Genomic DNA, 15,401 nt, shown 5'->3' with positions numbered 1-15,401 from the left:
TATTTTACTTTACCAGGGAGGTGGCAGAAAGGTGTCCAAAAGATAAATGTTCCAGGGTCCGGCTGGCGAGCTTGAAATGTCGTCTGACCAGTTTTCGCGTTTCGCGAAAACTGGCAAAAAGAAACTGAGACTATAAAGAAAGTCCAGACTAAATAGGTAGAAACTGAAACTGCTCTGATTTAATTATCGGACGGGTCTTTATCAGTAGCTCTGGAGAGCTGAAGACAGCAGAACCGCACGCTGAGAATCCAACAACATGCCTGGAGAAAGGTAAAGAAATAACTAATTTACACTATTTATTTACATCTGTGATTAATTAATCAACAGCTTCACAGCATAAGTAATAAAATGTACTTGCTTCTGTTGGTGATGGCATGAGGCTCCTACTCAAAGTGCCCAGATGGAGTCGTGCTAGCCGTAAGTTTGTACATGATGCTGTTCCACATGTGCAGCTGTGCTCAGGAATATTATGTATAAATCATGTGTAGATTATCTGTGTCATGCAATAATGTAATTGCAATTTTAGTAAATCCTGTTTTTAGTACAGTGAGATTTTCTTCAAGATTGTGGAATCATTGGCGTCATCATTTATTTGTGACTCAGTGAATAATTCATGTTTAGTTTATTTTTCTCTTATTTTGTTTGTTTCTTACCTTTTTTCACTATGGACCTTTTTGTGTCTAGAGTAAAGATTTATTGATTGATTGATTGATTGATTGATCTGTTCACTTGAAATTGTTTAACTGAAACTGTGAACACAGATCCATCATTTTTAAATCTCTTTAAAATGAGAAGCAGAGAGCAGATGCTTTCTAAACAAATATATTTAATGTATTTTTCTCAAGATAAAGAAAGAAATATAGCCTGTTAATAATGATTTGATTAAACATGACGTGAATGTTTCCACTTTATTTACTCCATACTGGAAAATAACTTTTAATGTGTCTAAAATCAAGCTTTGTTTTAGCCAACAATCTGCTGTGATATAACATCTATCTGACTCAAAGATACTGAACTTGATGTAAGATGTGCTGCATTTAAGATCATTCAAATGGTTAAAATTACATTTAAATAGGAGAATGGGCCATGCTTGAAAAATCTAAAACATTTAAAAAGACATAAAGCCAGTAAGTTACATGTCAAGACAAAGTTTAAATTATGCAAATAATAAAACAGTTTTACACTTGACTGCAGCATATCAGGTCCAACAGAAGCCAGCAGTAAAATAAATAGCTTAACTATTAAATAGATTAACTCAGGGATGTCTAAAGGGAGGGACGCGGGCCATTTATGGTCCTCTGGAGGATTTTATGTGGTCGTCCCTGACCTCATTTCAAGAATGGACTAAATCTGGCACACGAGTATGTATTGATGCTGCAGATTAACCATTTTTCATCTTGTAGGGAAACATTTTTTTACAGATAAATGACATAAAAAAGAGGTACAGAAATCATTTCCCAATAATTAACGATGTTTCTGCTTTCATCTGCAAACATCGACTCATTTTTACTCAAACACAAATCATCTGCAACACTAAGAAAACAATCGATCCCAAAAAGTTTGAAACTATCTGAAAATATCAGTTGTACAAAATAATTTTTCAACAAAAATCTGACTAGTGAGAGTTTGTTGACTGTTTTTGTTTTTTTATTTTTAGCTTATTACTATGCAAAAAAAGGCACAATAAGTTTATTTTAAAAGTGCAGTATTTAGGCTGTGATGACTTCCTGATGGCAGAAGAGCAGGAGTTTCTTAAAGAGACAGAGGCCCAATTTCAAGGCATTAAATTAAAAAATCCAATGAAATCATGCATGATGTAAGTAGCATTTTTAGAACAACTGAAGATAATATAACTACTGGATTTTGCTATAAAATAACACAATGTGGCTGGAAAACACATAAAACTGTCCCTTTAAAATAATTTGTGACCTTAAAGTGCTTTCAGCTTTCATGTCCAAATGATTGGACACCAGACTTAACCGTTCCTAACAGCAAACAAGCTAATAGTTTATATATACTGTTAAACACTTTTTATCTCTAATATATCTATTATTAGAGATGTTTGTCTTTGTTTTGCTCATTTCTGTTTTCTAAAACAGAGTAACTCTTCCTGTCCTACAGGTGGAGGCTACAGCGCACCTTGTGTCAGTACGTCACTGATACTCTGACTTACATGGCAACGGTGAAACATTTTTATGAGATATTCTCAGAGTGGAAGGACTGCAGGGAGATGGAGTATGTGAAAATGATGAGTATGAAAGAAATGGCTGATGAAATTGACCCCACTTTTGCCAAGTCAGAGGGCAAATGGCCGTCTTTTTGTAAATACATCAAGAGCAGCTTCCAGCTCAAGGCGGAGAGTAAACTTTTAGATCTGGAAAAGACGCTGGCTGAAGTGTTGGAAGACACGCTGGGAGGTCTGGAGAAACTCAACACTTTCCTGGATGCAGTGGAGAAGCTGGCGGTCACATCTCTGCAGGTTTTCACTGAGAACCAGATCATCTACCTTCCTGAAAAGATCAGTTTTGATGATGTTCAAGCTGTGATCAGCTCTGCACAACAAATCTGTCCTCTCCTCCTGGAGTTCAAACGAGACGCAAAGACCTTCTTCCTCCCAAAGCTTCACAATGTGGAGGTTCTGGCATTCCAGCTGCAGAACTACATAGACACCGCCAACAGGATATGTGTAATTCACAGCCAGAGGTAATTTATAAACATAAAGAATGAACTGTGATGTTGTTTTGAATAAAATAACATTTTAAGCTTTTATCTTTCACAGCTTTAACGTTGACATCTGCATGGAAATGGCTGAAGATGAAGAAATTGCAGTGAATCCTGACGACCTGTGTGAAAACGACATGCAAAAGATGACAGATCAGATTAAGCTGCTTGACAAAATCAGGTAATTTTTCACTATTTTTTCAGTTGAATATTTGCAAGGAAGCTGGAACCTTTGTAGATTCTTTTAACATAAAAAATACAAGTAGAAAACCTGAAAACATCATTTTACAGCCGGGATGGCCGTTTAGATCCTGCAACTTGAAAGCTATAACATGTAATTTTCATTAAAAAAAATAAAAAATTCCACACATTTGTTCAAGCTGGAGCGTTTTAGATCTGTCAATCAGGAAACAATAGAAACAACTTACCGTTCCAGAAAAACTGTTTATTGTTGAACTAACTTAGCACACCCAAGAGTGATTGACAGCGCTAAGACCCGCCTCCTGGCTCTGATTGGTTGTTTCTAGTTAGCTTTGAGGGAAAGCAGAAATTGATTTTTTTTTTATATAGATTATCTCATATTATATTGTCAGGACCAGAGTTGGGTAGTAACTAGTTACATTTAATTGTGCAACTTTTTTAAAAGTAGTTTTAATAGTATTTTTACTATCCTGTACTTTTTACTTTTACTATAGTAAAATGTCTGTATTTTCTACCCACTGATTGAAAATAACATGTTTTAACCAAAAATTCACCAGACACAGAGATACACCTGCAGTTTTTGTTTATAAGTTTTATACGTTTTTTATTGAAAGAAACTGATTTGAAAAAATATTGTTTTTCCCGATTTTGTTATTTATTTGAATTATTGTCATTTTCGTTATTAAATTACAAAAATTTCCACTTAACTTTACATTTTGGTCTGTCTGATTATCTAAGTTTTAAATATCAAATGATTGATAATTTGATCAGTTACGCAATACTTGAGTAGACTTTTTACCAAATACTTTTTTAATCTTCATTCATTTCTTGAATGGCTACTTTTTAAACTTTATTTTCTGCCAGGTAAGATATGTTGAAGTAATGCTACTTTTACTTGATAAATATTTTTGGGTTCTCTACCATTCATTCTCAGAACTAAGTGCTCCTCTTTCATTGTGTGTATTGGACTTTCACCAAAACTAATTTTTGTCACCGATCCTATTTGTTCTGTCTATTCACCAGAGTTTTAGCAGATAATGTGGCCCTGTTCAGGATGAGTCCATATTCCTAATGGGAAACAGGTTAATCTGCACTAAGGTGTGGCGTTATTGTCATGATGAAGACAAAGCTAAATACAAACACAAATTTTCCACAGCAGAGTATTTATAGTAGAACAGTTTGTAGAACAATAGTCTTAATTTACTACAGTCAGTCACGAAATTAGGATTCTGTATTAGGTGCGTTGTGTTAGATTAGCTAATAGCAGCGGTAGCTAATCAACCGCCGCTGTTATAATGGCTAATAGCAGCGGTAGCTAATCAACCGCCGCTGTTATAATGGCTAATAGCAGCGGTAGCTAATCAACCACAGTGATTGCTTATTAATAATCGCAAAATAAACACCAAGCCTAAAGACATAACATTCTAATTCACTGAATGTTCTGTTCTCTGTTCGGAAAATGTTCGTCTTTTGGGTTGTTGAATCCTGAAACGAGCGTTGTTATCGGTTGCTATGGCAACGAGTGTGCGTGTAACGTCGTCAACGCAGAGAGCGATAAATAAAAAGTAATTTTGAGTTGTCCTTTAACGGGTTTTTTACGTTATTCTCCCCTTTGCTGTGGCGCCCTGCATTAAATTAATAAATTAATTGTTAATTAATTTATAAAGAATCGTCTTTCTGCCCATAGTGTGGTGCGCATGCGCAAAATTTCCGGATGTCCTTATAACAGTGTATAACATGCATTTGTGTCAAAACATTTTTTTTTCTTGTTTTAATGTGCGTTAAAAGTTTTAAATAATCTTCTAACAATAAATTTCTAGAATTTTTATCTTGTATATAATTTTTATTCTGTTTTTTTTTTCTTTTCCATTTCATGTTAGAATTATTTATTGAATTAAAATTTGCTCCACAGGATGGACGAGGACTTTCGGATGGAGTTCCTGTTCCAGGATGTCTCTTCAGCTGGTTTCATCCGCATCTTTAATGAGCAACAACCCAAACTGCTAAGGTTCCTAGATGAGGTGGAGCAGTGTGCCGTTCAGCTAGACAAGATGAGCAAAGGAGCAAAGATCTCCAGTATCACAAGCAGCTCAGTGGGAGCCGCTGGAGGAATCCTCTCCATTGTTGGTTTGGCCTTAATCCCAGTCACAGCCGGAGCGTCTGTAGGACTGACCATCGCCGGTGTGACGATGGGGGTAACAAGTGGAGCCAACAGCGTGGTAACCACCTTAACAGAGGTGGGAGTTAATTCTACTCAACAGAAAAAAGCAAATCAAGTCTTTGGGAAGTTCTACGAGGATTTCCAAAAGGTCCAGGATTCTTTTGATGAGGTGATGAAACAAGTAATTAATCTGGAGCAAAGTAACATAGACGTGTTGCTGGGAGTAGTCAGGAGTGCTCATAAACTATATAGCATAGGAAAGGGTATTGATTCCATTATTGATAGTGCTGATGTTGGTCAGGCAGCAGTTACAGGGCCTCTTGCTCTCACCAAGGGAGCCAGAGCTGGTGTCATTGCCCTTAAAGCCCTCTTCCTCGGCATGGATATATTCTTCATCGCCAAAGAAAGCCTGAGTCTGGCTAAAGGCAGCAAGACTAAAGTCTCAAAGTTCCTCAGAGCCAGAGCTGCATTGTTCTGCTCGCAGATGGAGTCATGGGAGAAGATCTGCAACTCTTTGTGTCAAAGCAAACTGACCAAAGAAGAAAACAAAAATATCCTACAGATGGCATTTTTTCAAGAGGGCATTTAAGAAACTAGATCTGAATGATAAAGAGAATAAAAGTATGGATGACATAGAAAACTGGTGACCTGTCCAGGTGACCCCGCCTCTCGCCTGGAACGTCAGCTGGAGAGGCAGCAGCATCTCCTGACGCCATTAAGGGACAAGGGTGTTAGAAAATGGATGGATGGATGGATGGCATTAAAAAGGTACGACATAATGGAGGACCACATGCTGAAGGTGGATTGTCAGAAAGAGCAGGAGCTTCTTAAAGAGACAGAAACCTAATTTCAAGGCGTTGAATTGTGAAGTTAAATTCTTTTTCATATTGATATAAACAGCATTTTTATAACAACTGAAGGTAATTGATTGTATCTTGTTTGTGATATAAAATGGCAACTTGTGCCTGGAAAATACAAAATTTTGCCTCTGTTAGAATTTAGTTCATTCATTTGCAAATGAAACTATTTAAAATAATCTAAACATACATTTCCAGATGTGCTTCCAGAAGGAATTGATTAGTTTTCATTTAATGTTTTATGTTGTTGTTTCTTCCTTATTTCTGTTTTAATGTTCACTGTAAATAAAAATGTCTCTAATTTACAGTAAAATATACCATAAAATTCTGGCAACCACAGCTGCCGACATTTTACCGTAAACTAGAGACGTTTTTGTTTTTTTACAGTGTATGCCTTGATTTACAGTTTTTGCTGGTATTTCATTCATTGCTGTGGATGATTATATACAAAGGATAAAAAATAATGTTTACAATGTTATGTATTTTAGGTTAAACTTTGTTTTCTCACTATATATTCTACAATCCTTCATATAAATTTTAAACTAAATAGACAAACATGTTTTACTTCTGTCTGTTTATGTCATTAAAAAACTGAATTGAGAACAATAATATGAGTCCAATTTGATTTATGTCTTTGTGTATTTATTGCTGTTCAAACTTCATTATCTTATTTGACTGTTTTTCGTGTAATTTGGGGAAATCTTAAATATTTAACATGTATTATGCAGTTAGAATAGTATAATCAGAATGCTGAGTATCATTTTATTCAGACCAAACAGTAATTAGTGTTTAGCTTTAACTCGTGATAAACAACAGCTGCAAACAGATAAAGCTGAAGATCAAATATTTCCCACAACCTGCAGCAGATGTCTGACTTCTTCTCAGACAGGAAGTCTGATGTGTTCACTTCCTGTGGTCAGATCGTTATCTACGCAGCGCTAAGGAAGTTCCACAGTTTATCTTTTACTTTAAACTCAGATCTAACAATAAAAACTCAATAAAATAACCATCAAACTGAAAGTTTAAGCTGTTTGAATGTAACCCAGGGAAGCATCTGAGAAAAATGAGACATGTTGCTGCTGACATTTTCTTTAAACATTTACGGCTTTAGAAATAATTTTATATATTTTCCACTGAATTATTTCCATATTTATATTCTTTAGACGTCTGCCTCGGGTCTGTGGCTCCGTTCATATGAAGAAACATCACGAATTTCTCCCTTTCTGCAGGTGTGGAAGCAGATAGTTTTCTTCATCAACTCTTTTAGTTTTCCTTTTTCATCTGTTGCATTTGAAATGAACCCAAAGAAATTTCTAATCATTTTTCATACACAGCTCTGCAGTGAGCCGATTGCCCCGTTGAAAACCTGATGGTTATTCACCAAATGTTTTCTGAACTCTTCCTGAGTTAAAACAATAATGTTTCTAAATGAATAGAAACTCGTTTTATTTGCAGTACTTGAGGTCTGAATGCACAGCATCGTTTTTGTTATTTTGACCAGTTCTCATTTTCTGCAAATAAATACATAGGATAAAAGAATTATGTTAATTTTACTCAAATATAAACCTATAAAGAGTAAAATCACAGAAACTGATCATTTTAAGATCTTTTTTTCCAGTTATATAATCTGTGAAAGTGAATCTGTTAGTTTTTTCCTCAGCATTTAATGAATTTCAAACTGCTGGACAGAAAATATTAAGTTAAAATTAAAAAAAAAAAAAGATGTTTTGAATTTCAACCAAAAAAAAAAAACTAGTTTAAAATAATGTATGACAATGAAAATCTTTTAATTTCATGATAAATCACAGGATTAGCAGCACATTTAACATTCCTGCAACATGTCAGTGACGACGACCAGCAGCAATAAGACGCAATCATATAGAATACAGGGTTTTTATTATTAGTATTATTTTGTAAATAATTAAACTTTTAAGTCAAAGTCGCATTAAAATGATCAACCTTGCATTAAAAGTGTCTTTATTTACTGCATGATTCTTCACACCAAACGTTCGCCTCCTTCATGTTCATGTCAGTTTTATGGCCCTTCAGATAAAACGCTGGCGGTTTATTCCTCGTTCCCACCGTCGGGGTAAAACGGCGTTTCCAGCACGGCTTCCTTCTTCCCGGACGTCGGCAGGCCGTCGCTCAGCGACTCGTGGATCTTCCTCCATGACTCCATCTCCGAGCTCCACAGGGCGGACCGGGCCCGGATGAACTGCGACACCTCGGACTCGCTGCCTCTGGCCAGGCCGACGCTGTCCTTGCAGATGAAGAAGATGTCCATGCCGAGGAAGAGCGCGTTGACGGCGATCAGGCCGGCTCGGGCGGACTTGGAGGCGGCCAGCGATCCTTTCACGGCCGCCTGACCCACGTCTGGGATGTCCGACGCCAAGCGGGGAAGGCTCCGCAGAGCTTGCCCCTCCTGAGCCGCCACCTTCCCGGCGCTGGCCACAAACTCCTCGGTTTTCAACAGTTTGGCAGCAGAAGCCAAGTCAACGATTGAATCAATGCTTTTCCCGACTGTCCCCAATTTGCACACAACCTTCCCAGCTCCCAGAACCACGTCGATGTCGCTGGTTTCCACTCTGGTGATGGTTTGTTGCATCACCTCATCCAGACATTCCTGCAGCCTCATCACGTCGTCCATGAAGCTCTGGAAAACCTCGCTGGCTTTCTTCTGGTGTTTGCGGTTGACGCCCACCTCGGTTGCCGTGGTGACGATGCTGTTGACCCCGCTGGTGACCCCCATCCCGATCCCGGTCATGGTCAGGGCGAGAGACACTCCGGCCGTGACCGGGATCAACGCCAAGCCGATGATGGAGAGGACGCCGCCCACGGCGCCCACGGAGCTGCCCACCACGCTGGAGATCTTGGCTCCTTTGTTCATGCTGTCCAGCTGGACGGCGTTCGCCTCCAGCTCGCTCAGGAACGCCGACATCCCCGGCTCGCGCTTGGTGAACTCCTCCGTGAAGTCGTGATGCGAATCGTCCTGGAACAGGAACACGGTTCGGAAGCTTGGATCCGTCCTGAGACCCGAAGAGAGAACGGATCATTTAGACGTTTCACTTAAAATATTAGAACAGGAAGTGGAATATTCGCCACCGTCCTTCAGGGTTCGGACGCTTTTCCCACAAATTCAAGCACTTTCCAAGAATTTTATGGTCGTTCAGAAAATCAACTACCATAAGAAAAGGGACTCTGTAATAAGTCTCCTTTAAAACATTTAGAAATAAAATAATGCTTCATAAGTGATGCTCTACTTTGTGTCACTTTGTGTTGAAATCAGGTAAGTTTTCAAATTTTTCAGCCCCACATTTTGGAGAAAAAAATCATAAAAATGAACTAAAGAAAACAGTTTTACGACAAATTATTAGGTTAGTAGCAAAAAATGTAAAATAAAATTACAGAATAATGTCATACAAGTACTAATTTTATGAGAATACAATCCAAATAACACAAGAATATTCAAAATATTTTAAGAAAATCATATTACTTTATTTTTGTAATAAAATTGTAATATGACTATTAATATTTGACTTTATTTGTTATTATTTTGACTTTATTTTCATATTTGTACGACATTATTCTGCAATTTTATGGGTTTTATGATAACATAAATATGCAAAAAGCAAACACAGTTAATAATAAATACCACTAATTACCACAATACAAAAATATAAAACAACCAGTTTTTCTAGTTTTTCCTCCAGAAGTTGCTTCAGGTTGATCTTTTGTTGCCGTTCAGGGATGAAATCACAAACCTGATTTGATGAAGCTGGTTGATGTGATCCAACATCCTCTGAACATCATTTTCAGGTAAATCCACGCCGACCTTCACCTGAGCTTCTTCCCCCATCAGCTGTACGGAAACGTCACTGAAGCAGCTGTTAAAGACACAGCGACACGTTTTTACAGGAAGTAGTTCAGGACATCAACTACCAAAACGACAAACTGACAGACTCGCGTCAGAGACTTGTTAGTTCAGGAACTGAATCCAAATGCACACAGAAGACTTTTTATTTCCTAAAGGTAAACCAGTTAGGATCGATATATGGCCTAAACAAAACTTGTTCACTACAGTTTTTGCACAAACTCATCCTTAAATAGTGAGAATTTATTCTGCTCAGGTTGGAATGAGCCGTTTTAAGGCCTCCATGTCAACAGAGGCACAATTACACAACTGTGCATCTTTGAAAAGCATTAGCGGAGCCTCCTGCACAACCAACAGGAACGCAGCAAGTAGTTTCTTCATGGTAAAAACTACAACAAAACACTTGTCTTTGTGCATGAAAGAAAGCACAACAAAATTTAAAAAGTAGCAACTCTCGAAGGCAGGTCAAATTATTTAATAAAATAATAAATAAGTATATCTCAATGGATATAAAAATATGGATGTAAAGGATAAGTAAATAAATAAATCCATCCATTTTCCTACACCCTTGTCCCTCAGTGGGGTCGGGAGGGGTGCAGGTGCCTCTCCAGCTGGCGTTCCGGGCGAGAGGCGGGGTCACCTGGACAGGTCGCCAGTCTGTCGCAGGGCAACACAGAGACACACAGGACACACACACACTCACACCTAGGGACAATTTAGAGAGACCAATTAACCTGACAGTCATGTTTTTGGACTGTGGGAGGAAACCGGAGTACCTGGAGAAAACCCACCATGCACAGGGAGAACATGCAAACTCCATGCAGAAAGACCCCAGGCCGGGAATCGAACCCAGAACCTTCTTGCTGCAAGGCAACAGCTCTACCAACTGCGCCACTGTGCAGCCCTAAATAAATAAATAAAATTGTGCAAAATGTGAAGTTTTCATAATAGTTTTCATAAAATTTCAAAATAAAATAATGTTTCACAAGCGATGCTACTTTGTGTCTGTTTGTGTTGAATTAAACGTGTGGCGGATTCTGGTTGAGTTGCATAAACACGCTGCGTGACTTTAACTTGTGAGTTCACCTTTTCTCCATCTTGTCACAGATTTTCTTGGCCGTCTGGATGTATCGGTCCAGCTGGTGAGCCATCACATCCACGTTCTGCAGTTTAGGCAGGAAGAAGACGCTGGCGTCCCTCTTGAACACCAGGAGCAGCGGGCAGATGAGGCGCGCGGCGGTGACGACCGCCTGGACGAGGTCGGCGCCGACGTCTCCAGGCAGGTGAAGCGTCTTGTTCTCAGCGAAGACGTGCAGCGAAGTGACCGCCAGCTTCTCCACCGCGTCCAGGAAGCCGGCGAGCTTCTGCAGCCCGTCCAGCGTGTCGCTCAGCACCGCCGCCAACTCGCCCTGCAGCTCCGCCAGCCGGCTGTCCGCCGTCAGACCGCTCACCTTGTTCTTCATGTACTCCACAAACGCCTTCCCTTTCTGCTCCGACTGAGTCACGTGGCTGATGTTCAGGTTCACCTTGTCCGCTCTGTCTTTGATGTCCAGCATCATGTCCAACTCGGTTTCCCTCCACAGCATCCACTTGGAGAACATGGCACAGAATCCGCTGGCCAGCTGCATGCAGGCCAGCGTTTCTGAGACGTAGCGGCTCAGAGCCTCCTCCAGCTCCTTCCTGTGGAGCGAAACTCAAGTTATGTCAAAATTAAGAGAATAATAACAGGTTCAAACAACAAATGTGACTTTTTACTACGGCATATAAAGGGCAATGGAGATGGAAAAAAGCAGTGCAAAAACATTTTGAATTCTCAGAAATTTTCCAGTAAACAAGGAAATTTAAAAGTCAAAAATATGATTTAAAAAAACTTTGGAAGTTTCTGAGATTCAAGAGTCAAACATTTTTTACTTTTGAAATTCAAAAATGTTTTGCTAGAAAGTTTCTGAGTTTTTTTCTAGAAAATTCTTAATATTCTTCTAGCTCAGAAATTTCCAGATTTATTAATTTTTTTATAATTGTTTTAAAATTAATTACAACATTTCTGAGTTTTGGGGCAGAAATTTCCCATCTATCGGTTTTTCCTTCTCACGTGGTGCACATACGTGAAAATATTGCAAAATTCCTAGAAAATATTTCTAAATTAGAACCACTGGAGAAGAAAATCTCTAAAAATAATTCTAGAGCAACTGAATAATGTGAAAAGATGTTCATTATCATTTAATTTTATGAAGACTCAAATGAATCTGTAGTTTTTATTTTTTACAGTTTATTATGAGTTTTATCATTACATTCTAATGGCTAGAAACCATTAATCAGAATTAAAATGAGTTTGACATCCTGACATAAAGTATTATTGAGTTATTTTTCATTCCAAACATAAATTTGCAATAAAAGGTGTTAAAATTATAATAAATGTTGTGGTTGTCATTTATTAAGACACAAGAACAGAGGCTCCTAAAGCTTCAGATCCTCCAAAGACTCCAAGCATCTAAAACTGGAAGACGGTTCTGTTCAAGTGACATTTTTTAAATATCTAAAGATTTTCAAATCGCTCCAGTGACTTTGGCTGTGATGAATCTCCACTATCTGCAGCCATTACCACATCAAAACATCCTCAGATAATGTTTCTTAAACATTATTCTGGTCAAGATTATCTGGATAAGTTTAACTCTGCATCACTGATGATGTGGTGAAAAGAATAAAGTCAAAATAAATGATGTTACATGTAAACGACATCAATAACCCAACAAAAACTACAGTAATTACATTTTAGCCGAACTGAATAACCTGCAAATGGTTGCAGATTAAATTCTCACCACCATCTTTTCACTTCCTCGTCTTTTTTCTACTGACACCGTCTGGGAACCGGTTATGAGTGGCACTTTAAACACGCGAAGCTTCTAGATCAGCGTTTCCCAACCCTGGTCCTCAAGGCTCACTGACCTGCATGCTTTAGTTGTTCCCCTGCTTCAAGCACACATGATTTCAATTGATGGCTGATTAACAGGGTTTTGCTGAATTGAAATCATCTGAATGGGGTGTGCTGAAGCAGGGGAACATCTAAAACATGCAGGTCAGTGAGCCTTGAGGACCAGGGTTGGGAAACCCTGTTCTAGAGTTTCAACAAGATGGTTATCTTTTATTCTTTTACTCAAACTTTTCATTACATTCCTTTATTATACCGCTGTCTTGTACTTTTTATATTTTCACCATTTAAAGCTTTATGAATGTCGTTTCTTGTTGCTGAAATATAAACGTCTCTTTATTTGCATTAGTGGCACTCAGTTCCAGGAACTGACCACTAGAGGGCCCCAGATCTCACCGAACTGAGCTCAGATCAAAGTTTGTCCCAAATTAATATAAAAATAAAATTTCAGCATTCATGCTTTTAATTTATCACACTGTTAATACAGACATGTGGCGCTTTTTTTCTCTATATGAAGAGTTTAAAATGTATTTTAAAGCCTTTAAATACGCGATAAGAGCAGAGTACAGGACGAGTTGAGTAAAAATGAAAGTTATTGCTTGTTTGTGAAGATACGACATTTTAATCGGTGTTATTCTCTCAGTTCAGTTTGTCTGTGCGCTTCTCTTACCTTCCTGCAGACATCTTTTCTCCTCTCTCTCCACTTCCTGCAGGTTTTGTTTTATTCCCAACAAAAATCTCCGAGCGGACACAAGATTTGATGCGGAGCTGTGGACTGGACCTGGTAAACTGAGAAAGTTTCTGGTTTAACCTGCATATCTGAGCTCGGTTTCGGTTTTCGTTCCTCCACATCAGCAGGTTGAACCACACCCTCCCGCGTTAACCCGTTCAGCCCCGCAGTCAGCTGATCCGCGTCTGTTTTGCTGCTGAAGATGAAAACAAAGCAACTTTTCAGTCCCACACAAACCAGCGAAACTCCAACAGCCAATCAGAGAAAACCAGCTAACTACAACAACCAATCACAGAAAAGGGTTCCTGTCGTTCGACATTTCAGTAGATTCTTTGTTCCGTTCAAACAAACCGCTTATTATTATTAAACCATTTAAGGTTTTATAGCTTTCTGGGTGCGCCCCATTTGTCAGCCGGCGCGCGGAGCGGCGCTAAGCGAAGTCTACAGGAGATTTTATTCAATTTTATGATGTTTTCTTGAATTGCTATCATGAAATATAAACGTTGAGTTGCTCTGACAGTTCTATGTTTGACATTATCAGGCAAACCCCGTCCACATTTTCAGCCTCATTTCTTTGCCAGGTCATTCGCCGCCTGACAGTTAACGGGCATATATAATCATTTTCTCATCTTTTCAGCTGTGGATGCCAAAAGATAGTTACGTTTTTTAAATAAACGGGTGCCGTTTGTAAAGTTACACAGTAAAAACATAACAGCAGTATTGGAAAATATATTTAATCTGAAAACAGACTCCATATGTTTGCTTCAAACTTTTGAAATGATTCAGGAAAAAGTTGTACAAACCGCCAACGCTAGAGGGCGCCGCAGATTCTGCCAAAGTGTTTCTCTGCGCATGAACCATGACAGAAGAAAGAGAAGACAATGCGGCTTCTTTCTGCATGGAGGATTAAACTGACAGCTTATCGAGTCTAAAAGTAATACAGCATTAGCTTCAAATGTAAGGAACTTGTAGTATTTTTTTTTTTACTTGTACTCAAGTAAAAGTAAGAAGTAATCATCCAATAAATTACTCAAGAGTAAAAAAATATTTGGTAAAAAAGTAACAGAAGTACTGATCAAATTATCAGTCAATTAATATTTAAAAATTACATAATCAGACGGACCAAAATTAAAAATTAAGTGGAAATTTCGGTGTTTTAAGGACCAAAATGATAATAATTCATATAAGTAACAATAAAATAAAATAAAATCAGGCAAAACAAATTTTTCCAAATCAGTTCCTCTCATTTAACAAAAACTAAAGGTATGTGTCTGGATAACATGTTTGTTTTTCATTCATTTGGTAGAAAATCCAGAAATTTTACTCAAGTAAGAGCAGAAATACTTCATAATAAAAATACTCAGGTCAAAATAAAAAGTACATAGTAAAAATATTACTAAAAGTTACTCAGGCTTTGCACTGCGTCTGGCCCCAACGGCCGTGTGTGTGTGTGTGTGTGTGTGTGTGTGTGTGTGTGTGTTTGTGTGTGTGTGTGTGTGTGTGTGTGTGTGTGTGTGTGTGTGTGTGTGTGTGTGTGTGTGTGTGTGTGTGTGTGTGTGTGTGTGTGAGATGCTCGTTCAGCTGCCCTCCGTGAAGCACAGACACTCTGGGTGGAAACATTGCTGACTTGGCAAAGTTTCCACGAACCAAATGGCTCTGAGGAAATCAGAACTTCATACCGGAAGTAAATCTGTTTACATTTTGTGGAGTAAATAACCAAATCCGTCACAATTAAAGTTGTTTTTTATTATCTCATTAGGAGATATGTACAATTTACTTAAAAAACAGATGAAAGAAAATAATTCATTCGTGGTTACAAAAAATTGAAAAGAAAAAAAAAATCACGCTTTAAATAAAAACAGTAAATTTGATTTAAAAGATTTTATTTCTGTATCTTTGTTGTAAGGAAGGAAGGAAGGAATCAGCAGTTC

The 15,401-nt window shown here is 38.2% G+C and overlaps 2 protein-coding genes across 4 annotated transcripts; one reads left to right on the top strand and one right to left on the bottom strand.

The window, feature by feature from the left end:
• The first annotated feature begins 256 nt into the window (after window positions 1-256).
• Window positions 257-6,638, top strand: LOC145552680 (uncharacterized). Its single transcript, XM_081610462.1, has 4 exons — window positions 257-270; window positions 2,122-2,703; window positions 2,780-2,902; window positions 4,835-6,638. The coding sequence occupies exons 1-4, from the start codon at window positions 257-259 to the stop codon at window positions 5,670-5,672; spliced, it is 1,557 nt and encodes a 518-aa protein (XP_081466588.1). The 3' UTR covers window positions 5,673-6,638.
• A 1,065-nt stretch (window positions 6,639-7,703) lies between these two features.
• Window positions 7,704-13,834, bottom strand: apol (apolipoprotein L). 3 transcript variants are annotated; one of them, XM_008416446.3, is made up of 4 exons: window positions 13,411-13,834; window positions 10,898-11,491; window positions 9,702-9,824; window positions 7,704-8,966 (listed from the first exon to the last, which is right to left on the bottom strand). In XM_008416446.3, exons 1-4 carry the CDS (start codon window positions 13,590-13,592, stop codon window positions 8,006-8,008), a joined length of 1,860 nt encoding a protein of 619 aa, XP_008414668.2. In that variant the 5' UTR covers window positions 13,593-13,834; the 3' UTR covers window positions 7,704-8,005. The 3 variants fall into 3 exon arrangements, with proteins under 3 accessions (XP_008414668.2, XP_008414670.2, XP_008414669.2); XM_008416448.3 differs by lacking the exon at window positions 13,411-13,834 and adding an exon at window positions 12,631-12,721; XM_008416447.3 differs by lacking the exon at window positions 13,411-13,834 and adding an exon at window positions 12,581-12,603.
• Between the last annotated feature and the right edge of the window lie 1,567 nt (window positions 13,835-15,401).

This window comes from Poecilia reticulata, chromosome 8 (assembly GCF_904066995.2).
Source record: "Poecilia reticulata chromosome 8, P_reticulata-male-v2, whole genome shotgun sequence".
Lineage (NCBI taxonomy): Eukaryota > Metazoa > Chordata > Actinopteri > Cyprinodontiformes > Poeciliidae > Poecilia > Poecilia reticulata.
This window is presented reverse-complemented; position numbering and strand designations above follow the sequence as displayed.